We start from the raw sequence: 25,836 nt of genomic DNA, 5'->3' as shown, positions 1-25,836 counted from the left end.
GATAACAAATAACAAGAAAAAATAGTGAACGTTGTCACTTTGAAGGAAAAAAAAACTACTGTCAAATTTGTGAGTTAAACTTTAACTTTTATTTATTAGTAGTTTTTTGTTTTTAATATTTGTTTCTGCTAAATATATCATTTTTATTCCTTATATTGATGTCTACCATAATAATGTTAATTTTTAAATATTACTTTTTAATTGAAGATCAAGAAGTAATTTTATTTATTTTTCGTTTTTTTAATGATATTCTATATTTTAGTATTGCTTTTTTTTAATGATAATGTTAATTTTTAGATATTATTTTTTAATTGAAGATCAAGAAGTAATTTTATTTATTTTTCGTTTTTTTAATGATATTCTATATTTTAGTATTGCTTTTTTTTAATGATAATGTTAATTTTTAAATATTATTTTTTTTATTGATATTCTATATCTTGTTTTTTTACTACTTTATTGTTTGTTTTTATTTAAATTTGATGTTTATAGTTTTAAAAGTTTAGTTTATTGTTATGTTTAAAAAGTCGATGTTTATAGCTTAAAAACTTTAGTATTTATAGTTTAATACAAAATTATTGTGTTTTTTTTAATAAATTTCTTATGATATTTGATTTCTTTAGTATTAGCTTTGATGTTTATAGTGTTAAAAAGTTTAGTTTATTGTTATGTTTAAAAAGTTGATGTTTATAGTTTAAAAGCTTTAGTATTTTTAGTTTAATATAAAATTATTGTGATTTTTTTAATATATTTCTTATGATGTTTGATTTTTTTTAGTATTAACTTTGAAAAAGTGATTTGGCTATAGTTTTAAAAAGTTTAATTTATTGTTATGTCTAAAAATAGTTATAAAAAGTTTAATTTATTGTCATGTTTAAAAATAGTTTTAAGAAGTTTAATTTATTATTTGTCTAAAAATAATTTTAAAAAGTTTAATTTATTATTATATTTAAAATAGTTATAAAAAGTTTAATTTATTGTTATGTTTAAAAATAGTTTTAAAAAGTTTACCTTATTGTGATTTTTATTGTGATTTCTTAAATATATTTCTTATCTTTCTTATTGTGATTTTTATTGTGATTTGTTTTTGTTTAAGTTTGATAATTAGTAGAACAATTAGTAATGTATTGTTTATCTTTTTTTTTTTAGAAAATGGCGGATAAATGTTTGGGATTTATGTTGTTTACAAATGGTAATATGATTGATGGTATTGATGGAGTTAACTATGACCAACCACTAAGTGGTGGTTTTAGTATAAATGTGAACAGTGGAATTGTATTTTAACCATTTATGAAATGGTTGGGATGTCACTTAGTGTAAATATGGGAACAAATCAATAGGATCAGTAAGGTTTATGTTATTCCCTATTTCGAATGCACAAGCTATGAACTTGATATTATCAATCGTGATTTCACTCTGGAGTTTAGTGCATTTGTATGTAAATGTAAATAGGATAGAGTTTGATATAAACTTGAATGCACCATTTAGTTAGTTTTAAGATCCAACTCAATGTATTGATCCTGATCCGGAGTCAGTTGCATCGCCATGTGATAATGAAGATATGGCGGCTAACAATCAGTATAGAGATTTCAAAACAGAAACGAACGATAAATTTGAAGAGTTGGATTTCGATGGTCGTGAACATGAGTTACCTTCAGATACATTCAACGATTTGGATATGAATGTACTAGATAGCATTCGAGAACATGACCCAATTGTCAGCGTGGCACAACTGCAGTCTGACATCAAATCAAAGTTTGGATATCATGTTCTTTACCATAAGATATGGGAGGGCAAAAGAAAAGTGTTGGCTAAAGTGTTCGATGATTGGGATGAGTCTTACAAATTGTTATCCAGGTGACTGTATATGGTTAAGCAGACTAATCCTAGAACACGTGTAGAGTGGAGAGTGAAAAAAACGCTTCCATGTTATCCTAACTTCTGTATTTTGGGCATTTGGTCCTTATATAGAAGCTTTTAATAAATGTCGGCCAATAATTCAGATATATGGTACCCACTTGTATGGCAAATATCGAGGAAATTTGTTGATTGCTACATCAGTTGATTCAAACGGGCATCTTCTTCCACTTGCATTTGTCATTGCAGATGAAGAATCTGCAGACTTATGGGGATGGTTCCTGAAACACTTGAGAGATATTGTAAAACACGAAGAGGTGTGTTTAATTTCAGATCGATATGCTGGCATAATCGCAACAGTGAACAATTCAGCAAATGGTTGGACGGGACCAAAATGTCACCATCGTTTCTGCTTATGATATATCGTCAGCAACTTTAATAAAATGTACAAATTTAATACATTGAAAAATTATAAAGCAATTGAAGACATCAAAGGAATAAATCAGAGCTGTCTAAGTTTTTTTTTACAACATTGGTATAGAGCAATAGACTCAAGCATATGATGGAGGGTTCAGATATGGGTGGATACAAAAAATCTATATGGCGTCCTCAAAAGAGCTTGAATGTTGCCGATAAATGTTCTTGCTCAAATAACATTCTTCAAGTGCGTAAATTATTTCGAGAAAAGAAGAGAAGAAATAAATGATGCTTTGGAGCGTCAAGATAAATACACCCAGTAATATTATTTATATATATATGTGTGTGTTATTAACAATTTGTTTCAAGCATATTTTATAATACTAAATGGAGTAAAAATTCAGATACGCACATGAAAAATAAATAAATGGGCTGCAAGATCTAGTAAACAAGAAGTACAATCATACGATCGATATGAAGATGTGTTTCATGTGAAAACCGGACGTCATAGTTGAAGAAATCTTAACGAAGAGCATCTATGAGCGCATTTGGATCTTTCCGATTTCATCATGACCGAAATACAATACATACATTCTAACATACAGTTATACAAATTCACACTAATTAAAGGCATGCTTCGAATAATAAAAATACGAAGGGAAAGAGTTCTCATACCAGTTGAAGGCCCTCTTCAAATGATGAACTCTGATGCAGCGGAAGACCTCTACGCGATCTCTATCGCCCAGCAAATAAGTCGTCTGCAATAGCACGAACTATCACGAACAAGTGAACAACAGCGGGGAGGACACCACCAAAATGGAGCCCTTGGTATTGTCGGAGTGAGAACCTAAAGTGTGGTCTTTAGTGAGTTTGGTAGAGGTAGGAGAAAAAACTAATTGTGTAGACGATAAGCAAATGGGAGAGAAAAGAAAGCTATCGTATAGCTAAATGCTTATCGTTTAGAAGAAGCTACACGATTGTATAGATTTTACTAAACGATCATTTAGAAAACACGGCACACTATACAATCGTTTAGGAAGGCTAAGTGATCGTTTAGGACTAGCGTGCGACCGTTTAGGCGCGAGGTGTGCGATCGTTTAGGTGCTGAGCGACTATCGTATAGGCTCTTGATTATGCGACGTTTACATTTCCACACTAATGCTAATTTTTTTCGAACGATTTGCAAAATGACCACAAATTTTTATTTTATTCTTCAGTTACCATAACCGAATGCAGCTGCTCCCACTAACGCACGTCCGAGAGAAATTTTGGGCCAATTATCATATAATTAATCAATTTAAATAATTAATAAATATAATCATATTATATTCTTACCCTATAGTTTGATATCACACCTCTACTATAGTAATTTCTCCTCCACGTGATATAAATTATATTTATATCTAATTTCCTTCAAAATAATATATCTCATACATTTATTCAATTATATCATATATAATTAACCAGTCCAATTATATCATATATAATCGAACTCACTCTTGTCAATTTGAACATTTTAAATTAACCCAAACACTGATTCTCGACTTTATCCAAGCTACCTAGGGGACCTAATGGACCTGTGGCTCGAAGCTCTAAACGGTATGTGAATAGCTAACTAAATTCTTTAGCCATGAGATCCACCATCCGTTAACTGTTAGGCATTCTACTAAAGACCAACAGCAGAACTCTTCTTACCACAGATATATTTCTGTGTCCATCAGATATAACCAATTATGAGTACGATAACCCTTCACAGATGCTCGCAAGTACAGTTGGGCCAATTTATCGTTTTGCCCCTGTAGTTATATCTCATTCCTTAAGTACCACTAATTCCTCTAATGAACAATACAACATAGTCCAACTATATGTGAACACCTCTCGGGCCATGAGAAGGTGTGTAGCGCCACATCGTTCAAGCTCTGGAATTAACCCTTAAGGGAGCTATCTATCTACTTACCCTTGCTTCGGAGAATGAGTGAATTCCATCTTGTGTAGCTGAGTTCCTAGCTTCCAAATCAGACGAATCCTCAAAATGGTAGGTTTGAATCGGTGACCTGGCCACTCGCACCCATACAAATCAAAGGACCGCCCTCAATGGCAGGAGTTCCCAACTCATTCAGGATTGAGGTCATGTTACCTATGGTCATCTTAGTGAAGTGAAGTCTCTGTCATGAACGGTATTATATAACGAGACGTTAACACTTCGTGATCAGGTCTTATACAAACTTTTTGTATAGAACACTCTCACTCGCATGTCCCCAACACGAATGATCAGGATCAGACTATCTGTAACAAGTTACAACACTTGTGACCATTCTACAAAGCGGGCCGCATCCGTAGTGTTACCAGGATAAGGTTTCCCTTCTATATCCATATACTACAAACCATTTTGGTTATCACTCAAGACATGATCCACTTGTATGTCACCACATACATGCTTAAGTTACATAAAGATAACCAGAGATTTATGTTTATTGGTTTGTGGTAAAGCAAATAAAATATGCAACTAAGCAAAAAACAATATGTGAAGTAAATATCATATATTATACAACACAAGCGTTCGTACAAACTGTTTACAAACTACAGGACACGAGACTTTTAGGGTATCAACCCCAATAATAGTCTCAATGCTAAAGAAGGAAATGTTCAAATATTGAGGCTAAACAGGTCCGAGCGGTACTGTTCATGTAACAAGTGGCAAGCGTTCGGTATTCCATGCTCGTATTTTATAGCATTTGCTCACATTTTAACATGAACTACAAAGACTTTATTGGGGACTACTATAAATTGTCAACGTATGTTGAATGTTACTCTCCTTAATTTCAACCTGTACCGCATGAGGATTACTTGATCACACACCCTAATATGCCCGTTTTACATGTTGATCCATTGTTGTTGAGAAAACCTAGTAGACCAAAAAGTTCACGTTATCATAACAAGATGGATTGAACAGAACCAGTCACTCGACAACGATGTGAATTTTGTAATCAGTTAGGACATAATCGAAGGAAGTGTCATTCGTTACTAAAATGGGCTCCAGACAGTTAGGGATTTAGAAATAAATATTTTTTTCATGTATATTTAATTAAGTATAGATGATATATTTATTGTATATTCAATTTTTTTTTATTATGATTTATAAAGTTGTACATTATTCTTTTAATTAAGTTGTACATTATTTAATTGAGAAATAAATACTTTTTTATCATGTATATTTAATTAAGTGTAGAGGATAATTTTATTGTATATTCAATTTTTTTGTTACAATTTAAAAAGTTGTACATTATTCTTCTAATTGAGAAATAAATATTTTTTTTTTCTTTCAAATCATGGCTTTAAGCCCAAGATCTATTGATCCCGATGTTTTGTACGACCAATTCATTCATCAATCATCTATTGTATGGGAAGATCATACTATTAGAGAAATATCTTGCAGGCATCGAGAGGCAGTTGTCCAGCACACTATCCCACTCCACCCTCGAATACTATCATTACTCCATACATCTGGATTCTATGGGGTTGTTAGATTGGGATTTATTCAGTTGGATTGGCATCTGATCACAACCTTGGTCGTGAGATGGAGGCTTGAGACGCATACATTTCATATGTCTGTTGGAGAGTGCACTGTATGATGACTGGTCACAAGTTTGTCGACTGTACCTCAGTGTGACCCCACCTGCTGACAAAATTAAAGGATCGAGGTTAAGTTTAATATGGTTAGAGACACAATTTCATGAGCTCGCAAATGATGCAGACGAGGAAACTGTCATAAGATATGCGCGAGCATATATACTACAAATGATGGGTGGAAGTTTGTTTTCCGACAAATAAAGTCATTTTATTCACTTGATGTTCCTGCCACTATTAGCTAACCTCTATGATGCGGGACGGTATTCGTGTGGTGGAACATGTTTAGCATGGTTGTATAAATAACTATGCAAAGCAACAAGACCTGAAGTTCGTGAGATAGTTGGGCCTCTCATACTTTTGCAACCATGGGCTTCGGAGCGATTTCCAACAATGACTCCACAGCAACAACATGTAAATGACGCTCAGTTAGTTGGACGAGCCTACGGTTCTCGGTATGTTATTTTAATTCAATTTAATTTTTATTTGACTGGTCTAGTTAATTCAGAATCTAAATTATAAATTAAAAAATTTAGTGTGGAGAGACAAATTTTGTGTGACTAGGACAGCCACACATGTAGTCAGCCAGTACAAATACATGTTTGATCTGCTTCAACTTGATCATGTACATTAACACTGAACCAAATTGATTATTTTATACACATTTTTATTGTTTAACATGTTTAGCATGTTTATTTTATACACATTTTTATTGTATTTGTCTTTAAGTCATTTTTATTGTGTTTCAAGTTATTTGGGAGCCCTACAAAATTATTATGCACACTTTGTCCAATTTCTGTACAAATGGTCAAAACATATGGCGGACGATAAGTCCTCTCATATGTTTTCATATTAGTGAATGGCGTCTTCCTGACAGGGTGATGAGACAATTCGGTTTTCAGCAGGATGTCCTATCGCCTTATAATACTGAAACCTTACGACATGATATTGACTTAAAGACTGGAGATTGGTCCGAAAAAGTTGCACATTTGGTAATGCGATGGCACTATCGTGCAAGGTTTATTGCAATAAGGGTTTCTATTGAACAGTTTGACAGGGATGTCACTCAAGACTACATTCATTGGTATAATAATATCATAAGGCACTATATCACTCGTCCAGGAGCAGCTGTAGGTCATCTGGTAAATGAATGAATACTATATAATTATTATTAATTTAAATTTATTTTAAATATTATCTAATTATTTTATAATTCACAATGATTAAACAACAGTAGACTCTGTCATGTTGCGAATGATCCAAACCAGGTTCTTGCTATATGCAGTGACAACCAGAGCTATGTGAAGGAGATACATTATATGTACGATATACTTATTGTTTCTCCACCAGCTCCTAGACATAGAAGACTTGTTTAGGAAGAGGATGAGTTTGAGGTTACCCACAATGTGGAAGAGTTGCCCTATGTGATGAAGACACGGAGTCAAACTGATATGTTAGTCTGATGATGATGATGCCAGCATTTGGTTTAGGACATTATGACTCAGAGGCTAGTCCATCGTCATCATACGTGCATGGACATGGTCGGGGTCATGGAGAGCATAATGAATATTTATTTTATGAAGCGCCTGTAGAGATATCAAAGCAACATCAAGAAGAACCAGAGCAACCTCAAGTTCGAAGTCGACGACGTCCGCCTTGTGGGACACATTGATTTTTGTAATTATTTTTATATAAATAAGATATTTTAATTTACACTTTATTATTTTTATGAGATATTATTTTTTTTTAATTTGTTCTTTTTAGAGTTAAGTTAAGATGGTTTAAAAAATATATATATATAAAAAAATGTAAAATGGAATATACTAAATAATAACATAATGGAAAGTTAAAAAAATAGAAAAAATGGAGGTCGAATTAATGGAATTTTTTTTTTTTTTTTAAAAAAAAAAGAATGGAGGTCAGATCTTCATAATTCAACTTAGGTTGGTCGAATTTTGAAGACTCGACAACCTAAACAAAAAAACTACAATATTTTTATAAATACGTCTGAAAACAATAATATTAGTATAATTTTCCCATCTATAAACTATATTTATTAATTTTTTTAAACTGAAAAAAATATATTATTAAAAATTCACCATAATCGTATAGTTTATTATGTTTTTTTTATATTTTTTTATTACACATTATAGGGATCTTTTTAAATAAAACTACTTACATAATAGCAAAATTTACCAAATTCGCTAGAGCCCAACTAGAGTCCATGTATATCCCAGATAAAATTTCAAAAAAGCCCACGCTACCTGTGTGGCAACCCGATTACCCAATTAATTGTCTCCTCCTCCTCCTCTTCCTCCGGGTGTGTAATTTGGTGGTTGTTTCTTCTTAAAATATGTTTTCTTTGAACCAAAAATCATAATTTCTTGATAGAAACAAGGAAGCAATGATATTAGTGTGATATTCAATGATAGTGTTTTATCAAATTCACAATTTCTTCTTTTTCTTCTTCTTCACAACTTCATTTTGATGGAATTCCATTGTTTTAGGTTAGTTTTTTAGGGTTTGAAGATTGGGTTTGGTGGAATTGAACTCTAGACTTATCAAATTGAGAGCATTTAATTTTTTTTGTTGAAAGAAAATGAAACTTAGAGAAATAGGTTTGAGAACATAGAAGAAATTTTGAATTGAGTGAAGAACTAAAGGGATTTCTTTGTACATATACTCTCAATTGAACGTCTATCACTATAGATACTAATAGTTGTCTATTAGTATCTATCATAATAGACACTGATAGACTATTATCAGTGTCTATAAATGATAGATAGTGACTGTGTTCTATCACTCTTTATCACTAATAAACATTGATAAACTACCATTAGTTTATATCAATAGATGATAATTTTGTTGATAGTTTTGTTGCTAGTTATTGGTATTCTTCTTATTTTTACAAAGATGTTAATTAAAATGACAATAATAAACAATGGAATGTCAAATGATAGATCAAGTGATAAACTTCTATCATTGTCTATCACAGATAGACACTAATAAACTACTATTATTGTCTATTTGTGATGGAGAGTGATATTGTTCTATCGTAGTCTATTATTTACAGATTTATTGATAGTTTGGTTGCTAGTTCTTGGTATTTTTCTTATTTTTATAAATATGTTAATTAAAATGACAATAATAAACAATGGAAGGCCAAATGATAGATCAAGTGATAAAACATTATCACTATCTATCATTGATAAGCAGTGATAGACTACTATCACTGTCTATCAATAGAGAATAGATAAAAATTTTGTTCCTAGTTTCCTATGATACATATATTAAATAATGTTATTGAAAATGTATTTGCTAACGTATTGTTTCAATATATCTTTCCAATAGATGGAACATGAGCTCATAATGGAGAATGACAACAAAAATTTAAGGTTGACAGAGAGTGATAGTTTGCTAGATATTTGTAGATAGTTGATATCATAATAGATATAGTTGTCAAGTTTGATAGTGAGTAATAGTATTCTATCACTGTCTATCAATAGACCACTATCACTGTCTATCAATGGTAGATAATGATAGATCACTATCACCCACTATCAAACTTAACAACCATATCTATTATAACCACTATTATTGTTTATCAATGGTAGAAAATGATAGATTTTTTAACTACATCTTTGTGAACTATGATTATTGCAAAATGCTACAATACTAGTGATAATGAATTACATTTTGTTGTCTATCAATGTTGAAAGTTGTACACTTTTATTACTGATCGTCGGTGATAGACTTCTATCAGTGTCAACTAGTGATAGAAAATTATACACTTCTATCAATGATAGATAGTGATAGCTTCTATCACTCATAGCCAGCGATAGACTTCTATCATTATCTATCAATGATGGAAAGTGATACACTTCTATCACTGATAGATAGCGGTAGAAGTTTATCTTTGCTTATTGGTGATAGAAAGTGATACATTTCTATCATTGATAAATAGTGATAAACTTCTATTCATTATCTGTCAGTGATAAATATTATATATCTGTAAAATAACAAGACCCCGCTTGAGCATTCGAAAGATAATCAATCTATAACTAGATATGTGAAGTCATATCTTAAACTAATCAAACAAACTGAATCCCATATCATTTTCACTCTTTTCCTTAGATTCTTTTTGCAAGCAACAAAAGTAATCTCCAGCCTTATGTCATGGTGATATAAAAGAAAATATTAAGGGAAACTTAAATGAAGTAGAGTGTGATGGAATTCTATCAATAATATACGTGTATATCTATCAGTAATAGACAGTGATAGAAGTCTATCAATATCTATCAGTGATAGAAATGTATAACTTTCTATCACTGATAAACATTGATAGAAGTCTATCGCTGATTATCAATAATAGAAGTGTATAATTTTCTATCACTGATAGAAGTTTATCAGTGACTATCAATAATAGAAGTGTATCATGCATGCAAGTGAACACGATCATAGTAAGTTAAAACGACATAAGAGGTCGAGTATCGTCCTCATGAATCAACTTATCTATTCAGAATCGTATCAATTCTAGCTAAAAAATCGAAATTGAGTTTAAGTGATTACAATTGTAAAACAAAATAAACTTGACAAATAAAATGTAAATTCAAAGTAAAAGCGTTCTAAAGTGTTAGATTTCATCATAAACTTCATTAGACAATCTTAAATTACTCATGAAATTTTGCATGAACAATATGCCTAAATCTTGAAACCAAAATCCAAATTATTTTCTTTCGAAAACAATTTTTTCTCATGCAATCTTAAATGATAACTAACATCTTGAAACCAAATAAAGAATCATCGTATTAAGTTTTATCATCAACAACTTTTACTATTCCCCTAACTATTTTCATGAAAGGTTAATAGTAATCCAATGTTATAGATCCGATTAAATATACAACCTATTGAATTGAACATTTAATCTAATAATTATTGAATGTCAATCAATAGAATTTAAGCTACAATATCCATGAATTCACCAAGTATTATTCTAAATCCATAAGTAAATTTACCAACACCCTAAAACAAGAAAGTTAGCCACTCATGGTTCTCAAATACATAGTAGCATACAAGTTTAATAACATTAAGATAAAGAGTAATAAAGAACTAGAAAATAGCATTATCGTGATACTTCTCCTTTTATGGAACTTGCCAATCTCCTCTCGGTCAGCACCTCGAAATTTCGAATGGTCTCCAAAATAATTCTCCACTTTCTCTAAAATTTTTAGGACAAAACTCACTTTTTTAGGTCTGAAATTAGGTCAAAATATCGTCCTTTGAGTGTTGAAGAACTTCCAAATAAATAGAGGATCCAAACTTGGTCACTAAGAAATTTGCAAAATTAACAATTTTTCAAAAAAGAAAAGCAAGCGCAATGGTGCTCTAGGGTAGGAATCGTAGTGTAGGGTTGCACTAAAGGCAACGTAGCGGCGCTCTACTCTTTTATCGTAGCGTAGCTATGTTCAAGCAATTGCATGATTTTGAGGCTCTCTGGTCTACAACGCTGACCTAGCGCCATGACATTGCCCTATCTTTAGGGCTACTTTTATTTTTTATTTTTTTCTAGCTTTCTTGATGATTTTGATCTGGTTTTGGCTCTGTTTGATCATTTTGACTTCTAATGCTCATTTTTATGATAATTCATTGAAAAATACTAGCAAACACATTAAATCTAATAAAATTGATTCTAAATTAGAGGCAAATAACGTACATTTCAGGTGTGTTTCAGTTTACAATTTTCAAACAGTGATAGACAATGATAGAAGTCAATCACTGTCTATCAGTAATAAAAAGTTATACACTTTTATCACTACAGTGATAGAAAGTTATTCACAATAAACTTCCCTTTCTTTGCTTCTCTTATTTATGGGAAATGAGATAGCTATGTTTCTATTCTGGTTGCCAAATTAAAAGTGAAAATAAATTCAGATTGGTGATTTCTCAAAGTGTGTGGCTTGGTTCCATTAGTTGAGCCTGAGATTTTTGTTTAGAGAATTAGAGATCGAATTTTATTAATTAATTAAACTTTTGCGTTTTATGTAAATTGGCAATTGGTTATATGAACGAAATGGATTAAATTTTGGTTTGATCGATTAATTTTGAGTCGTGTGCATGGGTTATGGGCTTTTTAGACATTTTACATGGACGGGAGGAGGAGGAAGAAGAGGAGGAGTGTCTCGTGTTCGGATTGGGTTGGGTCTAGGTTATACTTTTAAAATTCGGGTTGACCTAACCCAATCCGAATTTCTAATATTTTATATATATATATATATATATATATATATATATATATATATATATTATAACTTATATATATCTTTATGATGATTGTTTGAAGTTTATAATAGATATCTTGGATTTTGATATTCAACATCAAAGTTTTACGAAATTTTAGTTATATGTGTTATACATAAACTTAGGTATTTTAAGTTAATAAAAAGTAAAAGAAAAAGAAATAACCCGACAACTCAACCCGAATTTTAAGGATTGAGTTGGAGAGATCTCATTCAGATCATTTAGCTAGCCAATCCGACCAACCCAAATTTTTTGGTTTGTCCAAAAAAATAACTTCAACAACCCATTGTACACCCTTATTGGTCAGGAGATGTCCGACCTTCGAGTCTTTTAGATTTATCGATATGTATATATACACACAATAAAATCAACAATTAACATTAATTATTGTTTATCCTCTTTTCACATTCTCACATTGTAATCAATATATAACCTATACCTATATAAGTATTTTTCTATAATAAATCTTCAATATATAAGAATTGAGATGAAGATAAAGGAAGGAAAAGAAAAAAAGGAGGAAGAAGAAGTTTGAAGATGATAATACGATATGCTGCCAATTGAAGTTAATGGCAATTACGTTTAAAATTAAGTTCACAGTTATTCTCTTTTTAAAATGTATTTATCTTGTTTTATAAAAATATAGATTATTATTGCTATGAAATTTTACATACATTGTATTTTTTTATTAAATAATTATATATATCCATAGCACATAAATATGTTCATTGATTTTCTCCTTAAGATCACAACGACAATAAATGATATTATCATCATTTGTCATATTTCACATCATGTCATATTAATATCATATGCTAATTTCCTAGTTTCAAATATATTATGTCTCTTAATTCATTTTGAACTATTATTATTTAATTCCTTAACTTAAAAATTATACACCATAAACGATTAATTGTTTATCAACAATAAATACATTATTTAAATTAAATTATAAATTAATTAAATAAAAAAATTTGTGAATATATTTACTTTTGGAAAAACTATTATTCCATATAATATAGCATTTTATTTAATAATCTTAGCTCAGAGTAGATTAATTCATAAATTATATTTTATAAAACTATAACATTCAAATACGCATAACTAAAATACAACACGATATTTAGATAAACTAACACACAATATTTAGATTAACTAAGTAACTTTTTAAAAATTGAAGATACAATAATACTTATTTTTAAAAATTGTATATCTTAAAAATAGTAAAAACTAACTTGATGATCCATCAGAGTTTGTAATAAAAAATTGAAATTTTATATCATATATGAATGTGAAGATTTAAATAAACTCAAAATTGTTAGTAGATGAACAAATGTAAAGAGGTAGAATATGAATTTTTTTTTATAGGAATGTGAAAATGTTTAGAGTCATTTTATGATGATTGAAAAGTAGCTTTATGTAGTTTAATTTAAAATTTTGAAAAGTGATGGAACTCTTCAATTTCCTACAACTTAAAAAATAATATTGTTTTCCATCTCAATCTTGTAGATCTTGAAACCAACTCAAATTAACTTGATCATTTATTGAATCTTATAATTACACCAAACAAATTAATTGATTAAAATTTAGATTAAATTAAATACAAAATTGAATATTAGACTAGAGATGTTAATGAAAAATTAAATGTGCCAATAATTGCTAGTAAGTGAAATGAATATAGTTTTTCTTTTTATTAAAATCACATTTAGTCCCATATTTTTGTAAAAATAACAATTTAGTCTTTGATTTTTTGTGGTTAAGATTTAGTCCTTGTAGTTTTAATTTTGTAATAATTTAGTTTATAAACTTTACTATCTAATAATTTAGTCTTTGAATTTTAAAATTTGTAACGATTTAGTCCATATAGTAGAAATTATTGTTAATAGTTAAATGAGATTTTTTGTATGAATAAATTGATAAATTAATTCAAAACTCAATATTTTTATAAAATAAAAAATCTACATCATAAAATAATAAAAATTGACATCTAATTTTGATTATTTTTTTATGTCTGGGAAAATTTAAACAAATTTAAAGTATAAGAACTAAAATTTTCAAACTAGTAACTAAATTGTCACAAAATTGAAAGTACGGGGACTAAATCTGTAACCTCCCAAATTTCAGAAAAATTTAAGTTAATTATCTAAAATTATTGAGTTTAAATTTCTCTTTCATTTAGAAAATTGGGGTTAAATTGAAATAATTGAAAAACTTTTATTGATTAAATCGAATTTAATTGATTAGATATTCGAACTGATTATCTTGAAAATATTGAATTTTATTTCCTTTTGATTTTGGATTTTAGGGCCAACTTAAAAAAAATTAAAGAGATAATTAATTTCATGTGGTTTAATTGATTTAAATATTTGGAAGGATTTAATTTATATCAAATGGATAGATTTTATGCCCTCTAATTTTGGTTTTTGAAGCCTAAGTTAAGATAATTTGAAAAGTTAATTGATTTATAAATTTAATAAAATCTTTCGAGATTTTGGATATATTGTGATAAAATATTTTATTTATCTTTTAAAAATTTTAAAAAAATAAAAGAGAGTTGAGATTTTATCGAAATTAAATGAGAGTGAAAAGAGACAAAAAAAAAAAAAAAAAAAGTGGAGAAAGCAATTCGGTTTTTCAGCGACAACTTTCACAAAATTATCAATTGTCAGAGTTTGAACTGTTGATGGTGCTCAAATTTGGTCAGTCTGTTTGAGATATATGGAGTATCATTTTGAACGGTTGGATCGTTGTTTGAAGCTATGGTTTGTTCATAATTGATGCTGAATAAAATATGTAAAACTATAAATTTCCCTTCTCTCCCACTTTCGCAAACCCTCCTCATGCAATACCCTCGCCTAGCCTAAACAATTTATGTCGTCCGACAGCAACACTCGTTGCCTATCTATAGTATCCACGAGAGTGGAAGAGAGAAGGGGAATTTATAGTTTTACAGATTTTATTCAGCAGCAATTACGAACAAACCATAGCTTCAAACAACGATCCAATCGTTCAAAATGAAACTCCATATGTCTCGAACAGACTGGCCAAATTTGAGCACGATCCAACGGTTCACATGGTTTGTTCGTAATTGTTGCCGATTAAAATCTATAAAACTATAAATTCCCCTTCTCTCCCACCCTCACAAACCCTCCTCATGCAATACCCTCGCTACCAGCCGCTAGCCTAAACAATTTATGTCCGACAGCAACACCCGCTGCCTATCTATAGTATCCACGAGCCGATGCGCCATCTACCCCCACTGCCCGATCTTTGCCGGAATCTTGAGAAAAACCTTGGGTAAAACTTATTTTCCTTATAATTTGGGAGGTGAAATTCACCCATTTGATTTTAGGTTAAATTAGTAACCTCTCTTTGGTGTGAAACTTAGATTCAAGATTTTGAAGTTTTGAGGCATTGACCATCAAGCTAGAGACCATTTTGTTTTACAGAAAATTGTTGGATGGTTATTCTTTTAGATTGAGAGTAATAGTGGAAAAATCAATTCTCGATCAGATTGGCTAATTGAATCAGGTTTTGGAATTTGTCTTGGACCATTGAGTTTCAAATCAAAACTTTTAAATAACTTGAAAACGTAAACTGAGCGGAAACGATTTACATGTCCCATATGGCACGATCACAAGTCCCTCTCATCACTCGTCGATCCATTCCTTATGCATCCACGAGCAAAGAAAAATAGCCTGTGGCTCATACAGCTACATCAATTTTTGATGATGAAAGGAAAACCAAAAGACGTACTATCTTGCCTTGATACTTATGTCTAGCAACCCGTAGGCACACCGTCAAACATGAAAATAACATGAGCGTAAACCCGTCGACTCACACATGTCTAGCGGCCCGTAGGCACACCGTCACGCATGTCGGGTTTTGATTAGAAACTCAATGTTGGTCAAAATTTTATCTGTTTAAGTTTTTTTTTTCATTATTTTAGGGGCCCCGAACAAATGTTTTACTCATTTGTTATTTATTTTGGAAAACTGTCTTTATTATTTTAATAAAATTTATTTTTCTCAATGGTCAAAATGTTTTGAATGTAAATGTGTAATTATGAGTAATGACCCTTATCAGAGTACTCAAAAGGTCGGGTCACTACAAAATCGTTACAAACTAAAATTCAGGGATTAAATCATTGGTTTCATGAAAGTTTAAGGACTAAAATCGTTTTTTAACCTAGTTCTTTTTAGGATTCATTTATAAATTTTTAAAGATATCTTAAGAGAATTTAAAATGAAGTTATGACGTTAGATAAAAATTTGACTACTCAATCTTCTTATAAATATATAAATGGCTCTTTACAAAATCCATTTGAAAAGTGATAACATGAGTCCAGATAATTTTTCTTAGAAAAAAAATCCAACTCTAACTTCAGTTGACACTGTTCATGTCATAGTTATAAAGTTACATCACACCTGAATCATATCTAAGAAATTCACATTTCAACTTTTTAGTAAAATTATATTTTAAATTTTATTGCACTTAGTTTCAAACTAGTCATTTTATAAGTTGTAATATTATCTGTCTTTCCAAAAAGTTTAGGAAGGATAAAAAGTAATATTATAATTTTTTAGGAAGTGTGTGAAGGAGTGGAATAGGAAAAAAATAAAGAGTTATGAAGTTTTATGAACTCTGAAACTCACGTGATGATCTAAAATTGATGTTTTTTTTAGTAATGAGACCCACTAACTTTATAGGCCAAACAAAAAGTAAAATTCACTGAGGATAGAAAAATTTCCCACAAGTCGGAGACCAGATTGAGATAGGAATTCCCCCGTTTAACCAGATATGAGGTCAAATCAAAGATTTAAATCGGATTTCCGATTGAAAACAGGATGAGGATCCTCACCCCATCCCGAATATATATATATATATTTATATAACTAAAATTTAGTAATTTACATATAACTAAAACTACTGTTTTAATGTTATTTTTATTTTTATTTTTTAAAATTATAATTTCTTAAAGGTTGTTTTTAAATATAAAAAAATAAGAAATAATTTTCCATTTCTTAATATAACTCCAATTTTTTTTATTAAATTTACAATATTACTAAAAATATTTTTTTAATTATTCATTTAAATAAATAAATAATAGTAGTATTAACTTGTTACAAAAATATTTACAATTTCATATAAATACCAAAATTTAATCAATTTTAAATAAAAATAATTAAAAAATAAAAATAGAAAACAGGGATCTTTCCCTACAGAGACCCGATCCCCCAACGAAAATAGGCGAAGATAGGTTTTTTGGTTTTTAGTTTTTGAAATTTAAGCTTACAAACACTCCTATCTTTAAATTTCTTGCTTTCTCATCTACATTTTACTTATGTTTTCAAAAATCAAGTCAAATTTTAAAAATTAAGAAAAATATTTTTTAAAAACTTATTTTTGTATTTTAAAAATTTGGTTAAGAACTCAACTCTCATACTTAAGAAATAAGCAAACCTTGAAAAGAAAATGAGAAAATATGGGTTTAATTTTCAAAAATCAAAAATAAAAAATGAGATAGATATCAAACGAGATATGAAATTCCTGCTCTCTTTTTTTTCTTTTTCTCAAAAAAAAAAAAAAAAAACTGAAATTCTAGATCATTTAATTTATAGATTAAAATCAAGTCAACATATCCTCTCTAATTACAACTTACAACTTCGTTTGGAGTACAGTTTCCCTTTTTTTCCCATGCGAAGTTGAATACTATACAAGCCTGGCTGTTCGTGGAAAAGTACAGCATGTGTGCTTACTGGCATCTACATGAATGAACTATGGCCTCCACCGAACGGTACCCTTGGCTTGAACACTGCAGAAGCCATCAGCCATGGACAATGGCTGAACCTAACGCTCTGAAAACGTCACCAGACAAAAAGAAAACAAAAGAAAGATGTATTAGGCACACGCTTGTTGATCAACTTGATCAAGGAGTACATGTCAATTACTACCGAAATATGCTCATGTTGTCACTAGTTCAAAATAGTTGTCACTAGTTCAAAATAGTGTACTGTAATATGTTAGGAACTTGGGATATGAGAATGGGGTTTGCTCTTATAACATTGATCACCCAAATTTTTGCACTGCCTCGAATCTTTCTTTCTAGTACTATTTTTTAGAGCAGTTGAGTAGATATAAATTAGGCCGTCTAAGTTGTTCCAAGGTACAAGTCAAGCAATGGATCCAATCCCATTCTATTGAATGGGAGACATCCAATCCCTTTAAACATGCAATTTCCAGTTCCTTTTGTAATTGTAAAATGTATACGTACAGGAATACTTAGAAGCAGCCCTTGTTGATTGACTAGAACAGGAAGGCTTCTTCTTGCAGCAACTGGAATCAATTTCAATAGCACTGATGCTTCTCTAGCCGACGATCTGGCAAAATTTAAACATCTATTTGTATTCTCCATGGTCTGCTCCTCCAAATTGGCTAAAGTATCTCTTTGGTCTTGAAAATTCTCCACTGTGCACTCAGACAACTTGGAAAGATAAAGCCAATCAGATTCGATCATGTGCCGCACCTCTAACTCCATGTTGCAACCTAACACACATGACTTGCAAAATGTATTACGATTAGCTGCCTCAAAAGTAGAATTGTCTTCAATTTCATCTCTTATTTTCCAAGTGATGAAGAACCTGTTCATATAGTTACATATTTGCCCTGGCTTAAGCAATCGACCGGATGAAGTTCTTACAGAGTTTGAACCATGTTTTGGTTCATGTCCAGGAGTGACTTTTGGTTCTGCTTTGAAGAGCTTGGTCTCTTGCATCTGCAGTGAAACAATGATCCTATAGGTTGATTCACTGATAATATTTAGCTTTTTTGCTTCATCTAGAACAGATTCAGGCGTTGCATCCAAGAAGTGTACATCAGAAGCTTTAGGAATGAAATGTTCTAAATATGATTTCCCATCATTAATGATTTGTTCTAACCCATCAGAAACACCGTTCCTCTCTTCTTCATAAGAGGGTGCATGGAAAACTTCTATTTCGGAAGGCAAAGGGCAATCCACTGAACAACAGACTACGCACCTGGTGCCCTTAGACCCAGGAGCTGGACAAACGTAGCAGCCAGCTGCTGTCAGTGAAGTCTGCATGTTTTTTTTAATACATATAATTAATAAGAATTCGAAGAATAGAAGAAATCAATGAATTACAAAAAAGAATTAAATAAATTACACCAAGAATCAACACAAAGAATAGCTTCACATAGACATCCATCTCTTGAATATTGATGAAAACTTGAGAAAAAGGTTGTTGGTGCATAGCAGGTCAACCCCATTACATTTAAACGTGCAAGAGATCTACACTGGTTGCTTCTGAACTTCATGTGCATGGTATTTAATAAGAATACTAAATGTAACCATAAAGTATAGAAGGGAGAAGAAACTGATTATTGGGCCTGCCTGCTTGTTGATGCCTATTGTTATTTCTTTGAATTTAAGGATCTACGAGTTATTGTAATGTTCCTCAACAAACAATACTGAAAGTTCGGATAGATGTACTCTTGCCATAAAGTACTCATTTTACCCGAATAGTTCATTTTATGACACAGAGCCAACAACAATTTGGTTTCTTAATAAAGGGATTGACTTGTATATTATTACCTTGCAAGGAACCGTTTGAATGTAGTCTAACACCAGTTTTGCAGTGTTACCTCTAACCGGCCTGTGCCTTTGAGAGATGAACTGAAAATTTTAGATGAACTCGCATCAATGTTAATTAGTAAATTGCTCCAAAAGATAACAGTTGTCGTTAAAAAATATTTAATAATGTTTTACCTGCAAAACTAAGGACACGAACTTTGACAGGCAAATATCTTGAGGTTTCAATTGATTGAGAATCTCCAAATCAATAATGGCATATCCCAACTACAAGAAAACCCAAATTCTCATCCATCAAAACTCAATAATATTACATTAAAAAAAAATGGAGGGCAAAGAGAGAGAACTGCTGAATAGATCCCTAAAAAATGAATGTGAAACTATCAGTTGATACACACAAACATAAAGAATCTACCCACCTCCGTTATGGTCAAAGTCCAATTTGCCAGGCTTAAACAGACTTGATCAACAAATAAGCGTGTTTTCCTACAGGCAGAAATAATGGCATGTAGCTCGGAGTTGAGAGTACCTGAAACTCAAAAAATGGTGAGATGAAATCATAAATCTCGTATATTGAGGAACCATCTATAGGAATCATAAATCTTAATAACTCTAATATTCAAGACTTTCAGCTTCAAATTTTTATGGGCCATGGTTTATGGGAAAAACAAGTGTGTTTATGGACTATTTATGCTGAACTGTTATTCAGGCGTTGTGTCAGAAAGAAAATGTCAGTTTTAAGATGGGTTGAAAAATGGAAAATCATCGTGATGTTTTTTTACCTCTAATTGGAGTTAGAATGACCTAAATCTTCTTCTTTATATAAATTTTTGGGGCCATTTATTTTTTGAGAAGGTAGATAACCGGAATCTTAGATGCTCGGAATTATATATATTAGGAATTATAGATATCCGACATCTTTAGATTACCATGTTTGTTTTATAGGAATGTTTTTGTAGATATTTGAGAATATTTTAAAAAATGTGTTTGTTTCGTACGATTTTTACTCGGAAATGTCTTAAATTTATATAAAGTTCCAAGAATACCCTTACGACTATTTATTACTTTATAATTAATTTGATATAATTTGAACTTATATAATATATTTGTTTTTTATCAATTTGAATTTATTTTAAAATTAACACCATTTATATTATTTTTATATGTTATTTTTCTCAACAAAATAATATATCATAATTTAATATTTTTATAAAATAAATAATAATTTAAATTTAAATATATTGCTAAAAAATAATAAGAATTATGATATAACTACAATTATATGATATACATGGTTGACAATATTTATTTTAATTATATAATGCAAATGAAGATTAATATATACATGTGAAATAAAATAAAAAGGAATGACAAAAAAGTAAAATGGGGATATCCTCAACTCGGGAATCCGGAAAATCCATGTTTCAAGAGGGCATCCAAAACTCTCCAGATGCCTTCCATTCGATGCCCGAGAATCTTCAAATGCCGAGACATCTCACAAACAAACACAGTAATCCAGATGCCCACTCCATGGGAATCTAGGATGCCCGCGAAACAAATGGCCCCCAAAGGGTTTTTTTATAAGAAATAAATTCATTGATGAAAGAAAATAATAATCCAAAAGACATATAAAAGAGCCCATACAATGAGATTACAAAATCATTTTCCAATTTGCAACTAAGTGTTGACGTTAAAAAAAGCATTAAAGGTGGATGATTCAAGGATTTCCTTTGGAGATTCAAACTATTGTTGAAGATCTGATCACTTTTTTCCTCCCAAATCCTAGAAAAAATCGCACATATGATGTTTGGCCAAATCAGTGCTTTGTGGTCTTTGAAAGGATGTTCCATAATAATCAACCTAATCCAATCCAAGGTGGCGAGAGGGGGCACAATATGCCATTTGAATGCGCTGAAAATCTCATCCCAAATGACCTTTGCAAAAGGACCATGGAAGAAACTATGGTTCAAGGTTTTAATGTTAATCTAGCTGAGGTAACACCATGAGGGAGAGATTTCCTCAGCTTCCATATCAATAACATAAAGATCTTTCAATAATGATGCTTTCTGGGTTTGAATGAACCCAAATGTCCGATGGTTCCATGCTCGAAGAACAACTTTTCCTTTTAATTTCTGAATGAAACTGTAGCCCGGCCAACCCATGAGTGGATTTTTTTTTTCCACCAATGTTCAATAAACGACAGAAGACTTTCATGATCTAACCACATATTCTCAAACTTGAAAGGGGTTGGCCCCATCTTTGTTTTCCAAAATTTAGTAGCAAGGGATGATGGTCAGAGGCTTTTCATGGAAGCATCTTTAAATTTATCGAGGATATTATCCGTGCAAAGAAATCTGTCAATTCTTGTGTGAGTAGGAGGAATGCGAAAGTCAGTCCAAGTGAACCTTCCATTGGAGAGAGGCATGTCAGTGAGTTCACAGTGATCAATAAAGGAGTTAAAACTGACCATATCAGTAGTGGGGCGACAACCAGTAGAATTTTTGTTTGGCTAGCAAATGATATTGAAATCTCCTCCCAAACCCCAAATATCATCAACGAGGCAGTAGAGATAAAAATGTCCATGAATAAAGCTCTGTTTATCATAGTCGTAGGACGTTCCATAGATGCCCGAAACCCAGAAGCTGTAGCCATCAGCGAAAGATAAAAGGACAGTAAAAGAGAATGCACCTTGAGTGATTGTGGATGCTGTGAAAGATGATGCATTCCACATGATGAGGATCCCTCCAAATGAACGGCTGGCATCTAATGATGTCCATTCAATGCCTCTAGAGCTCCAAAGAGATTTGATGAAGATGAGGTCGATAACCTTGCTCTTAGGCTCTTAAAGAATATCAATCGATGGGTTGTACTTTGAATCATATTTTTTTTTTATAACAGCTCTCTTCTTCCAAGAACCCAAGCCACGAACATTCCCAGATAAAATCATCATCAAAGAGTTGACCCATCTCTAAGCAACACTTTTGCTTTTTTGTCATAAGATATAGAGCATTTAAGAATCCACGCTTTCCTGATCCCTTTTCTCTGTTTTCCCGAGTATTTATTTTTTGTTTTCCTAGCAGGGATGGCCATAATACATAAACCACAATCTTGAAACCATGGAGACAGAGCAGCCAAGTGAGACATGGGGTTAAAAGCATCCGAGTCTGGCGGAGGAGGGATGAAATCGTACCAGGGAGCATCAATGGGCTCTGGAAGAGAAAGGTGCTGAGGAGATATAAGTGGACTGGAAAAAAAGTTTCGGAGTTAGCATCAGATGGTAATGGGATGATGGATGTGGCATTTTTGGTTCCTGGAATGAAAGATGAAGAGATTCGGTGTGGAAGGTAAAGGATTGGTAGATGAAGTGATAGGTTGCTTGTTTATGAAAACTTTCTTCTCAATCGACATGGACTGGTGTGGAAGGTAAAGAATTGGTAGATGAAGTGATAGATTGCTTGTTCTTGAAAACTTCTTCTCGATCGACATGGAATTGTATGGTGGTTGAGCCACGGTGATCAGCATTGTTGTATTTGGCGCCGGTGAGATGGTTGGGAAAAATGGTCATTGTTGCATGTCGATAAGGGGGAGAGAGGAGGAAGAGGAGGAGAGAGAGGGTAGAGCATTTTCATGAAATCTTTTTCTAAATCCTTTTACTCTCGCTTAGAAGAATATCTTATCTTCCTTCTAGTACTATGGATTAGTGAAATCCTTTTGTATTTGGATAGTAATATCAATAATGACAACAAGATGCATTTAGATCACCTCATAAATATTAACTTTTTAGCAACTCACCAGATGACAAATCTCCCAATGACATTCGAATTCTATTTCGAGCAAACAAGGAACTTCGATTTGTTGGGTCTTCAACCCAATCTTGATTAGCACCTTGACATATCTGCAAAGTGCAGACAGAATAACATTACATGTAGTCATTGCCAAATGAATGAAAGCACCCTCTTAATAGACACTTTTATGTGATTTAAACTTTGAACCTTGTACATGTCATCTTTAGAAAAATCCATTAGTGGTCTCACAAGAAGAACGCCATAATTCTTGGAAACTTCACTGTAAGAATATGTATGTGAGGAGAAAATCTGAGAAGTGAAAGGCATTCCCGCAAGTCCAAGCACACCACTACTGCGAGACAACCTCAGAATGAATAACTCAGCCTGCATTGTGTCTCAGCAATCACTACATTTCTAGCATCTGTAACAAGCTTCCAGCATTGTGACTAATTCAGTTTATAATAGCCCTAAAGAGTGAAGTTACAATACAAACTATAGCAAACATGGAAATATAAGATTTGGGAAATGGGACAACTTTGGACAACTAATAAGACCAGAGCTTAAACTGAAAATGCATGCTTGATATCAGAGAATTAAACCTGGTCATCTGCGTGATGTGCAACAAGTATCACTCCAATCTGATGTTGGACACAAACTTTCTGCAACATTTGGTATCTGACGTCAAAGAAAACGAATTAAAATCACAAATTAGTTAATCAATATGGCAGCAAGCAGGCATTAAAAAGTTAGCAAATATTAAAAGCAAAGCCATGAACAGTAATCTTCACAGCAGAAATTAAGCATATTTTGAAGAATGCAAACCACCTCATATCACGAGCTGCTTCTTGCAAGTGACCCTGCTTTGGTTTACCGTTTAGCCAATCGCAAGACGCAATCTCGCATCTGATACCTACAGAAGTAATATATAAGCTAAACATTTCTATCGGAAACTTCATTGAACTGATTTTATCATAACTAAGCAATCGTACAGATTATACACGCGCAGAGTCGTACCCAATTGAGTAATTCGATTGCTGACAACTTTTGCCTCGTCTCTGCTCTCAGCACGAAGACCGTGATCCACGACTATTGCCAGGAGTCCATCGATAAAAGTACTACTTCTACCGGTGGCAGTCAGGCCATCCATTTTCCAGACCGCCGTAAGAACACAAAGAGCCATGCTATCGGGGCCTCCACTGACTCCCAGAGCTGAAAAGAAGCAAAGAATAAACGTTAATGATGTCAGTTTGAAATTGGAAGATAGCATTATCATTTGCCACTTCAGTTCTCGGTTACTTTTGGAGAGAACCTAGTCCTATTTGGAATTTAAATAAAGAAAATTGCATGAGGGTCAGATAAATTCAACACGCCAGCTTGTATGTTGTGAAACAAAATTCTAGAAACAAGTTACAAACAACGCTTCTTCTGCAGCATAATTTCGAACTAGACATTATAACAGCAGAAAGAAACCTGACCTATACGGTGGTGGGGTTTGAGTCCAGCCATATCCATGCGCTTGGAAAAAGCTTCCCTGTACTTGCACAGGTCGATTGGTTCTTGCAAAGAAGAATACCTGCAGAAACAGCGAGGAAGAGGAAGAAGACGAAGAGGCGGTAGCATGAAGGGAAATTTGCATCTCGGTAATGGGAATTTGGGTTTGAAAGATAAGAGGAAGAATGAGTGGTTTGTTCCCGTTTGCGCCCTCGGGATGAGGCCCTGCGCCATGGCTAGCATCTACCCCAGTCTACTCTCAGTCGCATCGTCAGGAGCTGGAAGCTTGGAGCATGAGGAGATTGCAGTACTGAGTGAGACAAGAGAAGGAGAGAAAAAAAAAATGACAAATGTGAAGATGAAGAGAATAAAGAAATCAAAGATGTGAGAGATTAGCTGCCGCAGGAGTGAGGATTGAAAACCTTTCTTGTGCGGCTGGATTCAAAAATAGGAGACGGCGGAATAGATGATTTATTTTATAAGCCCCATTGGTAATTTTTGTTTTTGTTTTTTTAAATTAAGTTTATCTTCCATCTTCAAACTTCTTTGACTCAAATTTTTACGAATTAAAAATAATATTTTTCAAAAAGTTATTTTTATTTTTAGAATTTGACTAAAAATTCAATCATTATACTTAAAAAATATAAATTATGGTAAGAAATGTGAATGAGATTTAATTTTAAAAACAAATTAGTCACCAAATGAGGACTTAAGTTATTTATTTAATATAGATATATCTTTTTTCAAAAAAAATAA

The 25,836-nt window shown here is 31.9% G+C and overlaps 1 protein-coding gene across 1 annotated transcript; it reads right to left on the bottom strand.

Annotated features, from left to right (window-relative positions):
• Positions 1 to 17,785: 17,785 nt before the first annotated feature.
• On the bottom strand, positions 17,786 to 25,529 carry RSY3 (Adenine nucleotide alpha hydrolases-like superfamily protein). The gene is made up of 11 exons (XM_039023774.2): positions 25,065 to 25,529; positions 24,604 to 24,798; positions 24,415 to 24,499; positions 24,189 to 24,264; positions 23,797 to 23,973; positions 23,597 to 23,699; positions 20,224 to 20,333; positions 19,982 to 20,071; positions 19,808 to 19,888; positions 18,470 to 19,291; positions 17,786 to 18,053 (listed from the first exon to the last, which is right to left on the bottom strand). Exons 1-11 carry the CDS (start codon positions 25,321 to 25,323, stop codon positions 17,961 to 17,963), a joined length of 2,091 nt encoding a protein of 696 aa, XP_038879702.1. The 5' UTR covers positions 25,324 to 25,529; the 3' UTR covers positions 17,786 to 17,960.
• Between the last annotated feature and the right edge of the window lie 307 nt (positions 25,530 to 25,836).

The sequence above is a fragment of the Benincasa hispida genome, chromosome 2, assembly GCF_027475165.1.
Source record: "Benincasa hispida cultivar pf3 chromosome 2, pf3_genome.v1.1, whole genome shotgun sequence".
Taxonomy (NCBI): Eukaryota; Viridiplantae; Streptophyta; class Magnoliopsida; order Cucurbitales; family Cucurbitaceae; genus Benincasa; species Benincasa hispida.
Note: the sequence above shows the minus strand (reverse complement) of the source record. Positions and strands in the feature narration are given on the sequence as shown.

Bases quoted from the DNA above. Each gene is read 5' to 3' on its own strand.
- RSY3 (XM_039023774.2), bottom strand. From the start codon at position 25,323: ATGCTAGCCATGGCGCAGGGCCTCATCCCGAGGGCGCAAACGGGAACA. The intron at 23,700-23,796 runs GTTCAAAGTTTA...TGCACTTTGCAG, and splicing joins CTAAAGATGACATGTACAAG to ATATGTCAAGGTGCTAATCA. The intron at 19,889-19,981 runs GTAAAACATTAT...TAAAATTTTCAG, and splicing joins TCGTGTCCTTAGTTTTGCAG to TTCATCTCTCAAAGGCACAG.